This window comes from Hyaena hyaena, unplaced genomic scaffold (genome assembly GCF_003009895.1).
Source record: "Hyaena hyaena isolate Hyena2069 unplaced genomic scaffold, ASM300989v1 scaffold_16, whole genome shotgun sequence".
NCBI lineage: Eukaryota > Metazoa > Chordata > Mammalia > Carnivora > Hyaenidae > Hyaena > Hyaena hyaena.
The window spans coordinates 768775-791233 of NW_024080650.1; the positions used below are offsets into that span (position 1 = coordinate 768775).

The following is a 22459-nucleotide window of genomic DNA, read 5'->3' on the forward strand; positions in this document are numbered from 1 at the left end:
CACCCCACCCATCCAATAGAAATTTCAAGTCCTCTGTCCTTTGAGTTGAGATAAAGGCCACTTCCTGTATTTGTGGGGCTTACCCATGGCAGCCACCAGGAACTCTGACAATAGCAAAGGGGGCTAATCCTGTGTTCCCAGATCAAGGATCCCTAAACATTTTCCTGTAGAGACTGCCACGGACTATAGGGCTCTTAGGTTTGTAAACTGACCTATCCCTCACATGCTACCATTGTGTTTCTTCCAAACCCTCAGGGTCAACCTCTTTCACAGGCAATATAGTACCTTACATGTTACGTAAGATTCTGATACCTATAATTAGGGAATTGATTTATTCCATGTAGACTAAGAGTATAAGAAGATCCTTGACATAAAAAATGTTAATGTTTCAAATAGTACGGAGCGAGGTCTCTTGATACTTAGGGAAGGTCAGACAGCTGATCAGATAGATCTCACCAGGGCAGCACTCATCCTTACAATCCAGTGCTCCATAAATATTTGTTGTATACAGTAGACTGATACCCCTCCCAAATTTCCTTTTTTGGATCTTTCTTACAGCTGTGAGTGTTGGCTGGCTGCCAAATGAGACCTGTATCAAAACAATGCCCTCTTGCCTCAAGGTGGAATTAACTCTATGATACAATCATGTCTCAAGGCTCTGGTAGGATCAAGGACTCCAGATAAGACCACATCTGTCCTGCTTCCTTCATCGCCTTTCTCCAGCAGGCACTCTCATAATAAATTATGTACTCAAATCCTGTTTCGGGCTCTGCTTCTAAGGAAACTGCCCTAAGACAATGCATGAGTAAAAGCCAAATAATTGTTAAAAACATCCATGTCCATGACCTGGAGACAATGCAAAGATACAGAAAATGATGACATGAAATTAGGGCAAAGGACACACAAAAACAAAGAGAATGCCTTTCTTTTTTTTTTTAATGTTTTTTTTTTTTTTCCCCTAGGAGAGAGAGAGAGAGAGAGAGAAAGAGAGAGCATGAGCAGGGGAGGGTCAGAGAGAGAGGGAGTCACAGACTGAAACAGGCTCCAGGCTCCAAGCTGGCAGTCAGCACAGAGCCCGAAGCGGGGCAAGAACCCAAAAACCGAGAGATCATGACCTAAGAGAAAGTCGGACGCTTAACCGACTAAGCCACCCAGGCACCCCGAGAATGCCTTTCTTGAGTTTTGGGGGGAAAAAAAAAGAAAGAAGAAAAAAATGGGCAGAGGTAACTTCAAACCATCTTAGTGGATACAAACCTCCTTGGCCACACAGTTGGTGGGGACTCCATTATGTGGAGTCTGGAGTTAGAGCAGTTCCAGGAATTCTTTGCCATTGGAATTCCTTGCCATTAACATTAAAATTTCTAGATCCTGGAAATGGCCACCTTGAAAGGACTAGTGGAGAAAAAGATGGTGTGGGATTTAAGGTAGAACAGTCACAGAGTGGTGGTGGTAAGCCATAAGGAGTCCAACAGACATACTTCTGGAGCTGCAATGACCCTTTTCATGAAGAATGATCCAACAATAGTATCAGAATCCTCTGTGTATTATATATAAGTGACTCATTGTACATTCTATATGTACATACAATAATACTGCCATTCTTAGTAAATTCTTAATCAAGTCTACCACACAAGACTTACTCTTATCTTCGGAGGCAGGAAATTACAGAGCATTTTGGGAATCGGTTGCAGTCCCAAAACAAACTGTCTCCAAATGTAGTGGCTTAAAGAAGTTTATTTCTTTATTTTGCTTGTTTGTCTGCAGTTTGGGTGGGACAGCAGAGGTGGTACCCCTCTGCTTCATTAGTGTCTGAGGCTTTTGCTGGGAAGAACTGAATGGCTGGGGTCTGGAATGGCTGCAGCTGGCTTCCTTGCAATATGGCGGTCTCAGATTAGTTGGGCCTCTTTCATGGCAGCTGGATTTCCTCAGAGCTGCTTGGGTTCGAAGGCATGCAGAAATAAGTGGCAAAACTTCTTTGACCTCGGCTCAGAAGTTCCATGATATCACTTCCACTGCAGTCTATCGGTTCAGCAAACACTAAGACCAGCCCAGATTCAAGGAGTTGGAGGAATTAGTCCCCGTATTTCCACGGAAGGAATACAAGACAATTTGTAGCCATCTTTAATTCACCATGCAGATGTATAAAGTGAAGGGGACTCTTTAAAGGCGAAAAAAGATTGCAATATTTCCCTTTATAGGTCAAGGTAAGATTTTGGGGTGTTTTTAAAAAATTTTTTTTAACATTTATTCATTTTTGATATACAGAGAGAGACGGAGTGTGAGTGGGGGCAGGGCAGAGAGAGGGAGACACAGAATCTGAAGCAGGCTCCAGGCTCTGAACTGTCAGCACAGAGCCCAACGCGGGGCCCGAAATCAAGAACGACACATGAACCATCATGACTTGAGCTGAAGGCAGACACTTAACTGACTGAGCCACTCAGGCACCCCAGATTTTTTGTTTTTTTTAAGGCAAGATAATTTGAGCTAAACATGGCTAAGCAAAGAGAACCAGAGAAGTGGGCAGATTAAAGAAGAAATCATTTGTGGTAGCAAGGTTCTAGGGCAGCCATATTGCTGCCCTGTGGATGCAAACCGTTTTGTTATCCCTGAGTGCTGGTAAAATTATGTGAAACTTCACAGCCTGGGTTCAGTATTGCTGTGGGGAAAGAAGGGAAAGTCTGGTTCTATTTCTGGCCTTGGGGAGTAGGGGGAGTTGGGAGAGCAGTGCTTCCTGAAGCCAGGGCATAGCTTCATGTAAGCCACCTCCCTCTGACTGTATTCTTGCCAGAGGGTAGGGCCATGTCTTCCATTCCCCCCCGCCCCCCATTCTACATAGCTCTCGTAGGATACTGCAGCAAAAAACACCTGCAAACCAGAATGCCAGTGGTAGGACCTCAGCTGAGCAATATGTTTCATGTAACAACAGGAGAGGTGTGGGGATGGGGAGGCTGAGGCTGAGGCTGAGACTGGTGGGCTGTTAGGCTTCACCAGGCTTGAAGTGGCTACACAGTAAGGTAGGTCAGGACAGGACCTAGGTGTGAGTATGGGGGTATATTCTAGAATTCTGTGCTCTAAGGTAAAGCGAAAGGGGGTTTCTTTGTTTCCTAGGGACTGCAGGGTACTCAAACTCTGAGGTAGCTGCCACAGGAATATTCCTCACAACACAAGGCTTATGTCAGACGATGTTTGGTTATCCATTGCTGAGTAACAAATTTCTCTAAACCTTAGAGGCTTCAACTGGTAGCCGGTTTATCATTTTTCAAGATTTTGGAAAAGGCACAGGAGGAAAGACTTACCTCTGTTCCGTGTAATGAGGAACAGCTCAGACGGCTGGGACAACCTTGGGGGCTTCTTCTCTCAATGATTGGTCCCTCAGCTGGGATGGGTTCACCAGGTTCATGTTTCTGGGACCTCACTTCTTGATGGTAACTGGGTCCCTACTTCTCATGTAGTCTTGGGGCCTTTCCCTCTTTACGTGGTCTCCGCGTGTCATCTTTCTACAGCAAGGTGGGAGACGGCGAGCAGCTCAGGATTTTTGAAATCAAAATCAAGGTTACCGGCTATTCTCAAAGCTCATATTTGTAATGGGCACAGTCATTTCTGCCACGTTCTTCCATTGGTTAAATCGAATCACAGGTCCAGTCCAGATTCCAGGGTTGACGACCACTGACGACCACACAAGGTTACCCTCTCAGGAGGCATGTTTCGCTGGGGCTACCAAAGTAACAAACTACCAGACAAGAAGGGCTTTAGGTGCAGATGTGCGTGGTGGGCTGAGGGTGCTGGCCTCCCTTCAGAGATGTTTGACAACATGTAGTGCAAAGTCAGATAACCCCAAACTTCCTCCACAGAATTAAGGGTGCGGGCTCTGGTCGGCCACTGGATCAGCCTGAATCAAGGAGTATTACGCATTTATTGCGCATAGTCTATGCGCTGAGTTCTTAACACACGTGTTACGTCGTTATCCCTACTTTACAGAGGGGAAAGCAGAGGCTGGAGCGCAGCTTTCTTTCTACAGTACCGCACACCACGGTACGCACCACGACGAAGCCTTCTAGGCCCCGTCTGCCCCGCAGACGGTCCGAGCAGAGCGATGACACGCGGCTCCCAGGCAGCCGACGGGAAGAGGGTGCCTCAGGGATGCTGATCTGTCGCCGGCGCACCCAGCGAAGGCCAAAAACCAGAGCGCAAAGGCGCCTTACACGCGAGGTGGGAAGCGGGGAATCTCAGCAAGCGTCAGACCAAGGCTCAGAGACCCGCCTCCAAGGCCGCGCGTGCCAGAGGACTGCCCGCGCGCGCCCCGCCCACACGCGCCCCGCCCACGCACGCACGCATCGCTCCGCCTACCGCGCAACTCTGGCCCCGCCTCCAGGATTGACCGCCCGAGCCACCGTCCGCACAGCCCCGCCCCGCACGGCCAGGCAAAGCAGAGCCGGCCGTGCGGTGTGTGTGTATGTGTTCGCGGGGCGCCGTCTCAGCCCCGGGAAGATGGTGGCGGCGGCGGCGGCGACTAAGGCGAGGCTGAGGAGCAGGACGGCGGCGACAGCGCTTGCGGGCAGGAACGGCGGGCAGCGCTGGGACAGGGACGCGACCGGGGCTGGGAGGCCGGGGCTGGGGGCCGGGCTGCTCCCGCGGCTCCTCCCGCGGCTGCTGCTGCTGCTGCTGCAGGACGGCGGCGACAGCGCTTGCGGGCAGGAACGGCGGGCAGCGCTGGGACAGGGACGCGACCGGGGCTGGGAGGCCGGGGCTGGGGGCCGGGCTGCTCCCGCGGCTCCTCCCGCGGCTGCTGCTGCTGCTGCTGCTGCTGATCCTGCTCCCGCCGCCGCTGCTGCTGCTGCCCTGGGCAGCCGAGGCCGCGGCAGCGGCGTCGGCGGTGTCGGGCTCAGCCGCAGCCGAGGCCAAGGAATGTGACCGACCCTGTGTCAACGGCGGCCGCTGCAACCCTGGCACCGGCCAGTGCGTCTGTCCCGCCGGCTGGGTGGGCGAGCAATGCCAGCATTGCGGGGGCCGCTTCAGGTGAGTGGGGGGTGGTGTTGGAGGGTCAGGCCCGGAGGGAGGCTGAGGCTAAGGGGCGCACGAGATGGCTCCAGGCCGGAGGGAGATGCCGGACAGAAAGTGGGGAAGATACGGCCGCCCCACGATGTTTGAGGATCATTTGCTTCCGAGGAGATCATCGTCTCTGGCCTAGGGTCGTCTTGTACTGGAAGATGAAAAGGTTCGAGGCAAGGGTGGAGGCACCCCAGAGGGGTTTGGGTGCGGCGGGTACATGAGAAGAGAGCTTAGGGTCCCAAAGTGTATCAAAGCCAGTCCTTGAAACTGGGCCTCTTTCGGATAAACGAGGTATAAAGGACGGGAGAGCTAGTCTTAAACACTTCGTTTTAACGTTCCCTTGTTCCCCTAGGGCCTGATGAGTTCCCCGACTCATTGGAGAGAGATGCCGGGGCCCTGAAGAAACAGGGCCCTGGAAGTGATTTGTTGGCTGGAGATAGAGGGAAAGGTTAGGATTGTGAGATATTAGAGACAGAGTCAGTGGTTGTTGGCTAGAGGAAAGTGAAGAGACTAGCCTTTTGAAGCTCACTAGAGGCGGCTGATTGGAACAGGATGGAGAGGGCATAGAAGGAGTTTCCTGTATGCCCTGGTTTCTGGAGAATAAGGAGTTCTGAGCTGGCCTGGTTTGGGACAGTACCTCCTGGAGAGATCATTAATTCGTTAATTAAAAGTTATCTATTATTTGCTTCAGTTGTGAAAGGATTTCCAGGTAATACACACAAACAAATAGCCAGACTTTGACCCAGTCCACATGGAGTTTGGAATACTGTAAGAGAAAGATAGGTACACAAATGACTCTAGTCGTAAGGACTACGGAGTCATTCAGGCCTTTGGCAGATTTTACTCAACATTTTTGATGTAAGATGTGGAGGAGTGGGGAAATACGGAGACCCAGACAGAGATAGTCCTTGCTCTCATGGATCTTACATTCTAGTGGGGGAGATAGGCAGTTAATAAGTAAATAAGCAAATGAGTAAAGAAAGAAATGAATAAGATAATTTCAGATAATAGTAAATGCTGTCAAGAAAATAAAACAGGATGATCTGATAGAGAGTTATAGTAACTTTAGGAGGAACCTCTCACTTGAAGTGACATTTGATCGGACCTAAATGAGGCAGGCAATGGAGAACCTGTGGGAATTCAGGGAGGGAGGTTGTGACTAGCTGGGGGAATGCGAGGAAGACTTCGAGGAGAAAGTGACATTGGATTTGAGCATTTGAAGCAAAGTAGGATTTGGAAATGTGTAGCTGGGAAAACAAAATCCAGATGGGAGGAAGGATGCAAGCAAAATTGTAGAGACCAGAAAGTAAAGTATTGCTGGTACTAGAGCGTATAGAAGAGAGTTGTGAGAGAGATGTTTGGAATGGTAGAATTGTAGACTTGTTTAATGTCAAATCTTCAGGGGAACTCGGTAACATTGAGGAGACGAACTTTTTATTGTTAGGGAATAACCAGGTGATTTCATGACCTGTGTCTAGTTGGGGCTGGCCTTGTAACTTTTTTTTTAAGTTTATTTTTGAGAGAGAGAGAGAATGCACAGAAGGGGCAGAAAGAGAGGGAGAGAGAAGGGGAATCCCAAGTAGGCTCCAAGCTATCAGCACAGAGCTCAATGTGGGGCGTGATCCCATGAACCAGGAGATCATGACCTTAGCCAAAACCCAAACGTCAGATGCTTAACCAACTGAGCCACCCAGGCACCCCATGGCCTTGTAACGTACTTAGGGTGTTCTGATTTATGAATAATGTTAATCGACTCATATTTGTTGAGGGCTCCTCTGGGGTGAGTTGTGAGATATAGTGGCAAACAAGACCAACGCAGTCCTGCTTTTATGGCGCTTACATTCTTGCTTGGGAATAAGAAATTTAATAATCAGCTTATTATTATTTTGTTTGAGGCTATAGAACAAAGGATAGGGGGACAAACAGAGGACTTGACTTAGTTTGGAATGGTAAGGCTAGTGGCTGAATAAATGACTTTTGAGTTGAGATCTGAAGGGTCGGATAATGACCTATGTGAGGGGTGGGCTGCTAAGAGGCTAGCATGTCCAGAGGCTTGGGATGAAGGGGATCATGACAAGCTGGAGGGAAGGCCAGAGAACTGAAGCAGAGAGCAAATGGGAGCATGGCAAGACTGCAGAGACAGGCAGGGGCCAGGCCATGTGAAGCCCTGTAGGTTGGGTTGGGAATTTTGACCTTTAGCTCTTGAGCAATGGAATGGCATAGTTCACTCTCACTTTCATGACATTACAGGACTTTAGATTGGAGCCAGGGCAGGAATGGCCTTGAAAGTAAGGCCAGAGCATTTTGAATTTGAGGATCTTATAAGATGAAGAGAATGAAGGGTTGTATCAGATGAGAGTCCTTTAAGTTCTGAGAATCTGGAATGCTGTGGAAGGCACTGGGGGCCCGCGGGGTGTGGAGGAACATGCATAGCAAGGTCAGTCTGGCTACTGTTCGGAGTATGTGGACTCATTGTAAGCATGAGAGGTGGTAGGCACCTGGGTGGGGGCTGGCCTGGGTCAGGACAGCAGGAATGAGAACCTGAGATAGGCTGTGGGAACGGAGGTAGGTGCTAGGTGGTATCGCAGAGGTAAGAGACCTGTCTTGCTTTGAAACTGGTTCATTCTTGGGAGGGGAGGGGGATGGTGAGGGAAACTAAACTAGATCCTATCTTGGGTGACCGAGAAGATAGTAATACCATTAACAGACACACGGACACAAGAGGAGCAGATTTTATACACCCTGAGATTGGGTGCTCCTAGGGTATCCACTTAGCAGGACGGGTGTAAGCATTGGGGTCGTTGGTGTATGAGGGAGGTTGCCAGGGAGAAAGAGCAGTTTTCTCTCTTGTCCAGAGGATTGGAGAAGAGCCACTTGTTGTGGGGAAGAAGCAGTCCTGACACGGGTTGTCTCAGTTGGTGTCATGCATGAGTGAAGGGGCTTCCCTGGCCTTTGTGGGTGCTCCGTTAGAGCAGGTTCGAGGCGGTGTCAGGCCTCCTTCCAGGGCAAACAGTTAGCACTTTAGTCCTGAAAAGCCCAAAATATTTTGTGGGCTTCTGGAATTTGCATTTTTAAAAATGAAAATAAGAGGAACTTGATGTCTCTGGCCTTTTAAAAAACTTTCATTAAATTTTTAGTGGAAGGATTATTTGAGGGGAAGACTGAAATGTTGGTTTTGATTCTAGTGGTACGTATCTTGATTTAACTCACAGATCTTTTTGTTATTAAACGAAGAGACGTTCAAATGAATACCTTTCTGGTTTGGAATGGCATCAAGTCAGTGTCTTTTTAAAATCTTTCTAGTGCCATAAATCCTGTGTTATAATTGTTGTTATAAGGTCTTTTCTATCAATTGAAAGGAATGTAAGATAATAAGAGGATTAGGTTTCACTAAAGTTATCGCTGAGTGCATAATATATGCCAGGGACCTGGCCAAACATTTTCATATACCTTATGCTATTTAATCTTCTGGACAGCTCTGAGGGTGTTGTATAAAATTTGTGTTATCACATGGTTGCAGTTAGAAAATCATTTAATTTTTTTCCAAATGTTAAGATACTACAGAAATGATCAATCCCAGAGGATATTATTATTGGTGTCAGTTTAGTAAAAATAGCTATGGGATCTTTGATGGATGATTTCTGAAGCAGTGCCATTTTCCTTCATTTTTATGTTAGCATTCATAATTCAGTGATGATTTTTTAAAAATTTATTTGAGGGGGAGGAGCAGAAAGAATCCCTGGCATGGGGCTCAGTCCCACGAACCGTGAGATCAAGACCTGAACAGAAATCAGGAATCAGATGCTTAACGGACTGAGCCACCCAGGCACCTCATTAGTGATCATATTCTTCTATTTGTGACCTCACCATTGAAATTTTTCTTTTGAGGATAAATACATCCCATCAAATTAGAAATAAAGATAGTAAGCCCATTTATTAAAGTAATTGCATTTAATTCTTCTATCAGAAGTAGAAGTTTCAGAAGATAGACTCAAATTGCCTAGTGAATAGGAGCTTTGTAATTACCCAGGATATTAAGAACTTCCCTTTCCTAGAAGGAAAAATATGTAGCGCCTGACTACATATTGGAAGAGCGTGTGTCTCTTGATCTCAGGGTCATAAATTCAAGCCCCACGTTGGGTGGAGAAATTACTTAAACAAAACAAATTTTAAAAAAAGAAAGAAAAAGAAAAGAAGTAAGCATTTATTGAGCATCTATTTTGTGCCGAGCATATTGGAGCAATGGTGGTAGTAGTTGCAGCTAGCTGCCACCAACATTTTTCCATTTTTTTTCCTAAGTGTTGTATCAAGTGCCATTTAGAAATTACTTCTTTTAATCCATAGAATGAAGTTATTCCCATTTCGTGGATGGGTGAACTGAAGCTTGGAGATACTAAGTAACTTGCTCCAGCTCATACAGCTTGTGAAAAGACTGGACTGAGATTTGAATTCAGGCCTTGTTAATTCCCATACCCTTGGTTTCCATTGTACCATTTGTCCTCTCATTTTTTCTGAGTCTAGTCACTCTTTATGAACATTCTTTGGAAAGGCTGCTAATGCCATTAAGAAACAAAGGAGGAAAAACAGATTTATTGCAGCAGTAAAGCTAGCATTAACAACAACAACAAAACCCTTAACTTACTTGAACCTGTTTGGCTACTGGTCAAGGAAATACATACCTATATGAAATGAAATTCCTGGAAAATAAAATTTGAAAAAAAAAAGTAAAAAAATTTTTTTGGTTTATTGTAACTACTAAGCAGTATTAATCTGAAGCCCTAAATTTATGTTCATGAATCAAATAGGCCTGTCTGTGGTCCCCAATAGAATATAAGCTCCATGAGCTCGGGCTTCCCAGAGCCTTAGAACAGTGCATAGGACACAGTACACAATAAATATTTGTGGAAGGAAAGAATGAAATTCTGCGGTATATTTTTTTATGACTTATAAAAAAAAGTCATCCTTACCCATATGATTGCCATCTCTGCCTTTTGTTCTCATAAATCTCACGAACTTCATTGTCTTCTGTACACTGTGTGTCTTTTGGGGGATGTTTTACGGTCTCCTCATAGTAAGCCATCTGGGACAAACATTTATCTTCACTGAAAAAAAAATAGTCTTTTCCTTTACACTCTCTTATTCCAGCAGTCAATCCTACGAAGTTACCAAAAGTCAAAATTTAAGAGTAATCCTTTGCTCTTTCTGTGTATTCTCCCTTCTCTAAAGTCTTAAAATTTTGTTCCTTTCCACTCCTGCCGCTGCTGTCCTCGAGCATCTGGCCCTTCACCTCCTTGCTACCTGCCTCTGCTGCACCCTGAAAGGTCTCTTGCACCTCCAGAGTCTATTCAACACTTTGTCATAGGAATTCCCTGAAAACGTGTGTCACTGCCTTGCTCAGAAACCTTTCTTTTTCTGCTCCTCTTATTCCCTGTAAGAAGCCCCTCAGCAGAAAGCTCCCACTGCCCCAACACATCCCTTTCTCCCTAATCAGATTCTTCTACTCTAGTTTTTCTGCCTGTTTGCTAAATTTAACACCTTTCCTTCTTGCCGCCCCCACATTCTTTCTTCTCTACTTATCTAGATACTACCTCAAGGCCCATCTTCAGTTCTGTATAATCTGTTATAGCCCATTCTCTGAAATCATACCCATTATCTTTATTGAGATGAGTTATCAGCCTGCTCAATTCATAAATAGCTTTTGAATGATTATTATGTGTTAGGTGCTATGCACTGCCTTGAGGATATAAAGGTGCATAAGAAAGCCTTGCTTTCCCATTGGAGAGCTTGTAATTCTGAAGAGAGGACAGCTATGTGCACAGACAATTAGGATTTAACAATAAAAATACAAGCAGTACGTGGTGCTGGACTAATAGGTGGTGGAGAGGCTAGCTCTTTTGGGGGCCATGGTGGAAGGCATCACAGAGGAGAACGTTTGGGCAGATCTGAGGTTCAGTGTGAACAGACGATCTGGGAGAGATGAGTATTCCAGAAGGAGAAAAGAGCATGGACAAAGGCAGAGAATCATGGGTTATCAGGCTTACCTAAGTGTGTTAGTTTCCTAGGCTTGTTGTAACAAAGTACCACCAACTGAGTAGCTTAAAACGACAGAAATTTAATTTCTTACAGTTCTGGAGGTCACAAGTGTGAAATCAAGTGTCAGTAGGGTCATGTGCTCGCTGAAAGCTCTAAGGGATAATCTGTTCCCCGCCATTCTCTTAGCTGCTGGAATTGCCAACAGCCGTTAGCATTCCCTGGCTTGTAGGTGCATCACTTTAGTCTCTGCTTCCATCACTTCAGATTCACATGACATTCTCCCTGTGTGTCTCTTGTCTTGTAAGGATGCCAGACATGTTGTATGTATGAGTATGACCTCATCTTGAGTACATCTGCAATGACTCTGTTTCCACATAAGGTCACATTTATAGGTACTGAGGGTTAAGACTCTGGTGTATCTTTTTGTGGAACACAATTCAACACATAGCAGAGAACTGGACACGGAGATTTTTGGGGCATAACTCTGTGAGGGATGTGTTGGAGGGGTGTGAGACTGGAAGGTGATAATGGCCTTTCCTCTTCCTTACCCAACAACCTTCTGCTTCAGGGTACATGCTTGACCTGGGTCGAGCCATTAGGGCATTCCAGCCCCTGGTTGTTATGATTGTTTTGAGGTAGGCATATGATCTAAGCTGACTTAATCAAAGTGAATCTCAGGACTTTTGCTGGAGTCTCTCTCCTCTGGATGTTTATGATAAGGGATGCCTTTTCGTCTTCTGCTTTATGTGCTGAGGATATAAAACCTAGATCTGTTATAGCAACCATTGTTGTGATAGGAGCAACACCTGTGGTCACAGCAACTTCTAGAAGAGGGTAGATGTCAAGGAAAAGGAGCTGGAGACCTGATGATTGTCTGAATCTCTGGATCAAATCTTGCCCGAAGCTGCACTTTTCAGTTTTGTGAGATACTGCATTCTATGTTTTTCTTATGCCAGTTAGAGTTGAATTTCTTGTTCCTTATTAATGTAGGACAATTCCTAATTCCTAACATACAGAGGAACATAGGTCAGGATCATGAAAGTCTTCTACACTGAAGAGTTTGAGCTTTATTCTCGTAGAATTGACAACATGGTCTAAATTCCTGACATTTTTCTGCCAAGTCTCTTAGTTTTCCGGTGTTGATGGGCACATGATCTGAACCCTAAGTTACCACAGGCGATCGTTTTAGCTTGTTCCTTTGATACTGCATAACTCAGATTGCCAACTTCCAGCTGGGAATAAGGCTGTTCTCGCTGCCCCGTGTCTTAGCTCTATTTAGCCAATTTCCCATTTGAGGGCTCATTAATTTGTATTTGTAAATTGTGTTGGATATAATTTCTTTCAGGGTTCTTTTAGTGACAGATACTCAACTCAAAAGATGAGAGACATTTATTGGTTCATATGGCAGAAAAGTCAGGGGGATATTGTTGGCTTTGTGTGTGGCTGGATCCAGGGGTCCCCTTGGTCTGTCTCTCTCCCTCTCCCTCCCTCTCTCTCTCTCCCTCTCTCCCCATCTCTTGGCTTTGACCTACTCTCTGCTGGCCTTATTCTCAGGTAGACTGTCTTCAGGTGGTGTCTCCAGAAGTTAAATTGAACTGTCCACTTGAAAAGAATCACCCTTTCTTAGATAGGCTCATTGCAGATAAGGAGTGCTGACTGGTCCCTTGTCCTTTACTGAAGCAACCCCTGTGTTTGGGTCATGGGAATGTTCAGATTGATCATACCTGAGTTGAGCACCTGCTGTGCTCTGTTGACCTCATACTCCAGTTCCAGTAGGAGTAAGGGGCATGGACTGAGGAATTGGAAGTAAGAAAGGAGAAAGGAGAACACACATCATGTACCAGAACATAGGGCTAGGCAGGTAAGAACAGTGACACCCTTGTGTATTTCTGGAACCTGCTGTTTGGTGAATACTCAGTAAGCGTTGGTGATGAAAATTGGGAATGCTCTGGAAAATACTGTATCAAGTAATGAAATGGTGGTCCCCTAGTATACCAAGAATTCGTTCAGTCATTATGAGGGTATGTGGGGGCCCCACTATGTGGAATGCATTACGCTGGCTCTTTTTTGTTTGTTTGTTTATGTATTTATTTTGAAAGAGTACACACACTCAAGTAGGGGGAAGGGCAGTGAGAGAGGAGAGGGAGAATCCCAAGCGGGCTCCGCGCCATCAGCACAGAGCCCAATGTGGGACTTGAACCCACTAACTGCAAGATCACGACCTGAGCTGAAATCAAGAGTCGGGCACTTAAACAACTGAGCCACCGAGGTGCCCCGTGCTGGCTCTTCGAGGTTGCTGCAGTGAGGACTGTTCCATACTGAGTTTTAGTCTCATGGAGCCAAGTCACTGAATGGCATTCATTTGTCTTCTGACTTTGTGATCCTGGAGATTGAATTATGGGAGGAATCAATTATGTTATATTGGGTAAAAACTTAACTCTGTAAAATACTTACATAATGGACATTTAAAGTTTTTGCTAATTTCTGGAGTATAGAGTTTACTTCTTTGAAAAGGTAAAATTTGGGGTGCCTGGCTGGCTCATGCAGTAGAAAATGCAACTCCCGATCTCAGGGTTGTGAGTTTAAGCCCCACGTGGGGCATGGAGCCTACTTAAAAAAAGAAAGAACAGTAAAGGTAAAAATATGTTTATTGAGTAAGAAGAAAAATTGCGCATGAGTGTTGTAATGTAATTGCATGTTATATGTTTGAAAGCAGATATCTGACATTTAAGCTTCACCTCTTTGAAAGTTTCCCAAGACAGCTAAATGCTTTTTATTTACTATAGTGTAGAGGCAAGAGAAATATATAGGAGAAAAACAGTACATTTACAATCAAAACAGTTTTTTCTTAAAATGATGAAATGGCTTAATAAATGCGTAGGTTACATTTATCTTGAGTATTAAATTTAGAAGTAGGTATCTGGTACTGCGGTTGAACAGAAATCATATTAGTTTTTCTCTTTAGCACAATCTTGTTTCTAAAACTGAAATGAAACCGTTGTACTTTTTGGAGTATTTGTGTCTGGAAATTTCTCAGCCACTGACCTATTCTGAAACTTTTTTCTCACTTACACTCTTTATCATTTTCTGAGATTTCTCAAATGCATCGTGGAAAAAGCAGTCCCCATCCATGTATTGTGTACTGATCTAATTCTTCATTTTGTTACTCTCTTCCTTCCATTCCCTTTTCTCCTTGTACTTTCGTACTAGCCCTTTATAATTAGCCAGACATTTCCTCATTTTTCCTTCTGAGGGTGGCTTTCTCATATTTGTCTTGCTTATTTTTGTTTTCTTCTCATTTTATGGATGTCTCATCTTCCTTTAAATGCTTTTCCTTTAGTGCTTGAGACCCTGGTTTGATTTTATTCTTTGAATTTTTAGTTCTATAAGTTTTCTGTCCTTTCAAGTTAACATTTTGAGCAGACTTCAATTCTAGCTATTTATTTACATGTTTACTCATCTTGAATTGTCCTGCACGTATAGAAGTTAATTTTAGTCATGGCTGAACTGCCTGTTTATCTTTTTAGAATTTGATATGCATTTTAATTAAGAATTTTCTAATAAGCTTATAAGCAGTAGGGCTGGAGCTGTGTCAGGTGCTGTTAAGAGACACATAAGTCACCTTTTCTGACCAGTGTTTCTGATATTTTTTGATTCACACATCCCTTCACAAAAATTTACAATCTTGTGGACTCTTTTAGGAATTAAAATATAATCTTTTTAAACAAAGTATCCTGGTTTTGGTGAGATGATTTTAAATAGACCAAAACGTAATTTCTTAATAGACTATTGTATACATTTTAAATACAATTTGTAATGGTATTTATAATATTAAAAGAAAAATTTCACCTTTTCCTTGCTTAACATGTCACATGTTAATATATTTTAAATTAATTTTATAAGGAAAAGCATGGTTTATAGTCAAAAAATGTCAATTTTGGATTGAATTTATATTATAAAGATTGAATTGGACTCTGTTATAGCAATGGACTTTTTTGTCCTAATGATTGGTACTCAGGCATTTTTGCTTTAAAAATTGTCTCAAAAATTTGTTTTGGTGTTTTGTTTCTAAATCATAAAACGATGGTGGTTTTCAGCTATTTGTAAGCATTTCTCTGCAGATAGCATATTTCCTGTGTGGATGGTGTTTTCACAATTGAGTGGAAAGAACAGATTGACTGTAATTGTCACTTAATTTTCCCCCTTTAACATTATTTTTTGAAATACTAGGGACATTTTACGAAGCTATACAAGGATTTTGATCAGAAGGTTTGGCAAGATGATCTTGAGGCAAATTTGCAGAATTAGATTTCTTTTATGCCCTTCTGTAACTTGTATTTAAATACTGTGTCCTATGCTTCTCTTTTAGTACATGCCAGTACTGTCTTTTAATTGGAACACCCTTTGAGCCACTGGTTGAGAAACACTGACCAACCTCGACGGAGTAACTGGTTGCTTTAAGAACAATTATGTTTGGTGCTGGGTTCAGTCTCTGAGCTAACTTTAACTTCCTTTTAATATGAAACATTTCAAGTCTATGGAAGAGATACAAAGAGTAATAAAATGAACATCTGTGTACCTACAACCTAGCTTTGCTGAATTTCCTTCTTCTTTTTACTATTATTATAATATAATAATATTAAATCATATAGTATAAAATGTTACGGATACCAACCAAAGCCCCTGTGTTACTCCACCCTGATCCCGTTTCTCCTTACTCTCTTCTCAGAGGTAAACTGTAAGGTAAAGTTGATGTTTATTATTTCCCTTGCACATTTCTACTTTTACTACAGACACACCCACACAATGTCTTATTTCCAAAAACAAGATCATGTTTTCAGACTTCATAAAAAGTAACTATTCCAAAACATGTTTTCACCCCCAAAATCAATTTTTAATGCTTTTGAGATTTGTATTAATAATTGTAGGTGTAGTTGATTCATTGGCGTATTCAATATAGAACTCCAACTTATTTACCTGTTCTTCTGCTGATGGGCATTTAGGTTTTTCCAACTTGTCCTGCTACAAAAACAGCTACAATTAACATTCTTTACTTATCTCTTTATGCATCTGTATATGAATATTGTCTAGGGTTGTTATCTTCAAATTTTTGAAGCACCTCCAAAATAATTTTAAAATTCTTTTTGCTTTCTTGCATACTTTTGGGTTGACATGCAGTTGACATATGTCATTTTTTTAAAAAGACTTACATGGTTGCAAAGAATAGCATTACTAAAATATTATATTATTTTAAAAAATTTACTAGGTGGAATCCAAATTCCATAGCAGTTTCATAACCATTCTCATTCATTAAAAACAAACAAACAAACATGTGTGGTCCTCTTTAACAGTCAGTTTTTGCACTGACCCTTTTTTTTTTTTTTTTTTTGCTTAAATTCTTATTTTCATTCTAATAACCCCATATAATTTTATAATTTTTTTTCTCTGGGCTATGAATTCTGCCCATTGATTTAGATGTCACATGCCATAAGACTCACCACTTTAAAGCTTACAATTCAATGGCTTTTAGTATATTCATAAAATCCTGCAGCCATCAGCACAATCTAATTCCAGAATATTTTCATTACGCCGGGCAGAAACGCCGTATCTATTACCAGTCACTTGCCTCCATTCCTCTTTTCTCCCAACCACTGACAGCCACAGTCTGCTTTCTCTCTATGAATTTATCTATTCTAGACATTTCATATAAATGTTATTATACAGTATGTGATTGTTTTGACTGACTTTTACCTAGCATAATGTTTGAAATCATCTTTGCATCATGGATCGGGACTTCATTCCTTTTTATGGCTGAATAATATTCCATTGTATGTATAAACCACATCTTATTTGTCCATTGCATCAGTTGATGGCCATTTATGTGATTTTCACCTTTTGGCTATTGTGAATAATACTAATCTGAACATTCATAAACAAGTTTGTATGGATTTCTGGTATGTCTTTTGGGTGTATACCTAGGAGGGGAATTGCTGGGTCATGTAACTCAGTGTTTTACTTTTTGAGGAAGTGTCAGACTTTTTTCACAGAGACAGCACCAGTTTATATTCTTACCAGCAATTTATGAGGATTCTATTCCTGTACATTCTCACCAATACTTAATTTTTATGGTTTTATGCTTTCCTAATGAGTAGAACTGGTATCTGTTATGGCTTTGATTTGTATTTCCTTAGTGTCTGTTTGATTTTGAGTATATTTTCATGTGCTTTTCGGCCAATTGTACATCTCCTTTGGAGAAATGTCTGCTCTAATTCTTTCTACATTTTAAAATTAGGCTCTTTGTCTTTTTATTGTTGAGTTGCAAGTGTTCTTTATATATTCTAGATATTTCTGATATTATCAGGCATGTGATTTGCAAATAATTTCTTCATTATTTTTCACAGAAAAACAACCTTGATAGTATCTTCCGACATACAAAGTTTTTAATTTTAATAAAGTCAAATTTATTTTTTCTTTGGTTTGTTTGTGCCTTAAGTGTCTTATCTGAGAAACCATTAAGTAATCTAAGAGCATGAAGATTTACATCTGTGTTTTATTTTTAAGAGATTTATGGATTTAGCTCTTACATTTTGGTCTTTGATCCATTTTGAATTAATTTTTGCACATGCTGTGAGGTAGAGGTTTCCTTTGTTCTTTTGCAAGCAGATATCCAGTTGTTCCATTTTTTCAAGAGACTATTTTTTCTTTCCACTAAATGTTCTTGGTACCCTTGTCAGTTGAGTTGATGTATGGGTTTTTCCCTAGACTCTTAATTATATTCCATTGACCTGTATGCCTGTTGTTATATGAGTACCAGCCTGGCTTGATTACTTTGTAATAAGTTTCAAAATCCTTCAACATAATTTTTTAAATGTTTTATTTTGAGATAATTATAGATCCACATAGGATTCTAAGAAATAGTATAGAGATATCCTATCCTCTTCCGTTTCTTTTAATGGTAACAACTTGCATAACAGTAGTGTAAGAGCACAACCAGAAAATTGGCATTGATACAGTTTAATCAACCTTATTCAGATTTCAGTAGTTTTACATGCACTAATTTGTGTACATGTATTTCTGCCGCAGAATTTTATTCAAAGTGTTTCTATATTGAAGACAGTTGAGTATGTTACCACATTTCTTTAAAACGAGGATTTGTGTGTAATTTTTTTTTAAGTTTCATGTTACGGTGAGACCTTATGTGGAGAGCGTTTTCTGAATTAACTAATCATTATGATTATTTTTTGTACACAGCTGAGCAAATTGTATAAATGTAATGGACATTTTTAGAAATAATAATTATAATAGGTAGATTTTTACTAGAAAAGCATCTCTTATTGAGATGGATAGTACTTAAAAAAAAATCTGTGGATGATATAATTTACTGCTAGAATGAGACAGAACTCAGTGTAAATCTTACTCCTTTTCCCCCACCTTTGGTAAGTGTAAAACTGATGAGTCTTGTCTGTGGAGTCATTATAAACGGTTGACAAGGGTAGTAATATGGTGACATCGGTGCTCTAGGAATGCTGTTCTGGCTGTGGGCTGCTTAGTAGACTTTGTGGGCAGGTCTCCGAAGCTGTGAAGATCGCCAGCAGCTTTGGCAATTAAGACTGCTGTGAATTATTTTGGTCTTGGGGTAGAGCATAGCAGGGGGAATGGAGATGAAAGGGTGAATCTCAGGAAGCCTTTGATGGCAGTTGTATCATAAATTGGTCATACATTTGATGAAGGGGTTAAAATAGAGGCAGAAGCTAACAAATGTCACACTAACATTTTGAGCCTAGGAGAATGGGGCTATTTTATCATTTCAGGTGGACTGTAGTTGGATGGGAAGAGATATTCCTCCCATAAGATTAATGTAATATTTCAAATTACTAGCTGAGAATATCTAGAAACCTGTAGGAGATGAGAGGACCACACAAAGCAGAGCCAAATACAGCTTGTGTCAGAGCCATATTTTTTGGCTCCTGGAAAGTTTTTTTCAGGGTTGAGTTTTGTTGATTCTGGACTCCCAGTTTTTGCTGTTGTACTACCCTGTTATGCTGAGTTTTCGTTTCTATTTAGAAAAACATAATACAAGTAATCTTCATATGGATGTTTAAGGAAATGATTTACATAAACTATTGGACTCCTGGATCTTGAACCAAACTAGGCATCCACAAGACACCTCCTCATTTGGGAGTACAGAGTCAGGTCACTGTCTAGATGTCTTTGAACAAAGGCTCTACCTGTAGTTTTCTTAGCTTCTAAAATGCTCTTCTCTCCAGAACGTCATGGATACATACAAGAGTTTATCTTGGACTCTCTTTGTAGTAAACTGCTGGTAGTAAGAGCTTGAAAAGTTTTGTTGTTATGAACTTTGTTGGAATTGAGATTTTTATTCATTAGTCAGCAAATGTTGCATGAACATCTATGATGTTTTAGGCACTGGAGAAAAAAAAGTGAATGAAATATATCCTTGAGAAAATCATGGTTGTCTAGTAGGCAGAGATGTTTCTTTGTGTCATTAAGAGACCATGTGATGTCTGAACACAGAGAAGGCATCATTCAGTCCAGGATCAAAAACATCAGGTACAGTTTCCAGAGTTCCAAGGGACATTGAACTGAGATCTGAAAGGGTGGTTAGGAGTTTACTAGGTGGGGAAGCAAGAGGGTGGGTAGCTAGAGATAGAATGTGCTAAGGCATGGGGACTTAAGGACAGGTGAGTTGAGGGAAGTGACATTCAGTATTACTTCACTTTGGGCTGCACAGCCTGCGGTGCAGTGGCTAGAGATGGAGCAGGAGAGGTAAGGTAGGGTTGGATCATGATGGGCCTTGTGTCCATCAAAGCAGACAAAGGTTTCCAGGCAGATTTGACATGATCAGATTGGCCTTTGAGGACGATGACAGATTGCTCTGTAGAGAACTGGTCAGATCAGGGAGCTAGGCTGAGCTATTGCAGAGACCAGACTTGGATGAGGAGAATTTGAACCAAGGCATTGGCATGGACAGTGGGAATAGAGAAAGGACCAAAATGACAGTGGTTTTGTAGGCTGAATGATAGGGCTGAGGTAAAGGAACAATTGATGAGTTTTGAAAGATGATGCATGATGACAAAAATGTTGAAAAAAGTAAAAGAAGGGGATTTAATGATTTAATTTTTTGACATAAGAAATACTCATCTCAAATATGAGTCTAGCTTTGTACTGGAAATGTAGCTTGGGTGGTTACCAGCGTGTAGATGGTAGGTAGGTGAAGCCCTGAATGCAGATGTGATTACCTATAAGGGGGATCATGGAGAACTGGATCCAGGACAACTCCTAGAACAGAGCTCAGGATGTGAGCAAAGGAATTGACCCATGGTTGTATTGAGTCTTTCAAGGTCGATGATTTATTATTTTTAAAACATGCGATGGAGCCATATTATCTTATGATAGTTTTAATTATCATCGTGGAGGAGTATGTATGGTATCCTAAACATTTAAGCATATAGCACTCATTTGTAATGTTATGTGATTTATTATAGTTGTAGATTTACCTTTTTGTAAATTGGGACAAATGCTTAATCTGTTACATTTTAGGGTCATTAGTATGAATAAATTTTCTTGATGAACTTTTTTCATTGTATTTTGATTTTAAGGCATTAGATAAAACAATTTTGACTAAAGGCGAAACTTTGGAATGTGGAAATATTTTCAGTATTTCAGTGCCAAAAACTCAGCTACTTTGACACCTAGAAATTCCAAAATTGTATATGGAAGATTTGCTCTTAATTTGTAGTATGTATTAGAATCATATGTGGAGCTTTTAAAGACACCAGTGCAATGGTAAATCTAGGCTGAAAGGGGTTTATGTTGGGGCCCCACCATTTGTGTTTTCTAAAGCTCTTTTGGTGATTTTGATGTATATTCTAGGTGAGAACTCTGCATCAGGGGTTTGAGCAGGAGCTTTGTTAGTATGTTTTGCTTCTTGCTTATATGGCTAGCTTCTTTGCTTAAAGCTATGATAGCAGGGGCACCTGGGTGGCGCAGTCCATTAAGAGTCTGACTCTTGGTTTCAGCTCGTCATGTTCTCGTGGCTTCATGGATTTGAGCCCTGCATCGAGCTTTGTGCTGGTAGTGTGGAGGTTGCTTGGTATTCTCTCTCTCCCTCTTTCTCCCTCTCTCTCTGCCCCTCCCACACTCATGCTGTCTCTGTCTCTCTTGGAATAAATAAATAAAGAAACTTAACAACAACATAAAAGCTATGACAGCAAAGCCCAGGATAGCAGCAAGTTAGTTGATCTGGCTATCTGACCCTTTGATTTTTTTAGTGAATTTAAATTATAAAGCAAAATTGAATGGCAGTTTAGTCTGGGCTCTGCACATTAGAGGATTGTTTAGGTAAAATACAGCATATCCACAGAATGGAATACTGTAAAGGGAGTAGCTATAAAAAGGAACAAGGACTATGTCTGTATATGCTATGTGGTCATCTTGAGAATATATTGTTAAATGATAAAAGCAAGGAGCAGAACAGGGCTATTGTATGCTGCGGGTTTTCAAAGAAACGGGCCTATGAATATGTAAATATATATTGTTGTATATATACACAGACCTACCAAAGAAATGCTAAACCAGAAACTAATAAAAATGGTTACTTTAAGCAGAGGGAAGGGGGTTGGGTGGAAGAAATGGGTACGGAACCTAGACTTAGAATATACTTTGTTTTGTGGATTAGGCTTTAGAATCATGTAAATGGCTTACCATATTATAAAACAAAAATAAATTAAAATGAGAGGAAAAAATTCCAAAAAAAAAATCAAAGGCAAAATGACATAAGTTATCTAAATGTATATCAGGTTTGAAGCATACAGAGTATTTCAAGTGACTCTGAAACATAGTAATTTGACTGTAAGTTTCTACTGGGATATACCCCTAAGGACAAAGAACTGCAAAGATGCCATAAGCTTATTTTAATAATCAGATACTTAGTAATGGTATTGGTAATATTATTCTGAAGGTTATGTGTTGTAAGATTGTAAGCAAGTAGATAGTTACATTGGATTGAAGCCATAGATTTTGCTGTGGAAAAGAGGTACAATCAAAGAAATTGGGTAAGAATCCAGTGATTCAGAAGTGTCAGTATGAACTCATGATATATTTTCTTTTCTTTTTCTTTTTTTAATTTTTTTAAGTAGGCTTCATGCCCATCGTGGGGTTTGAACTCAAGACACTGAGATTGGATCGCATGTTCTACCAACAGAGTCAGGCACCCCTGTATTTTCTTTTTTAAAAATGTACTTCCTAGCTCTCTCTACTAAAAAATCTGAGAAACCCAGCCGGACACTTGTAGTTCCAGACTATAGTTAAGCACTTCTAGCTCTAGACTCTGTTCTCTAAATATTAATTCCCAATA

General features: G+C 41.5%; 1 protein-coding gene across 1 annotated transcript in view; it reads left to right on the plus strand.

The window, feature by feature from the left end:
- The window catches only part of ATRN (attractin), a 204332-nt gene that overhangs the window by 40808 nt on the left and 141065 nt on the right, over positions 1-22459 (plus strand). The window contains exons 5-6 of the mRNA XM_039224093.1: positions 3979-4691; positions 4741-5016. Coding sequence (XP_039080024.1) covers positions 3979-4691; positions 4741-5016 — 989 coding nt within the window. The remainder of the gene's footprint in view (positions 1-3978; positions 4692-4740; positions 5017-22459) is intronic.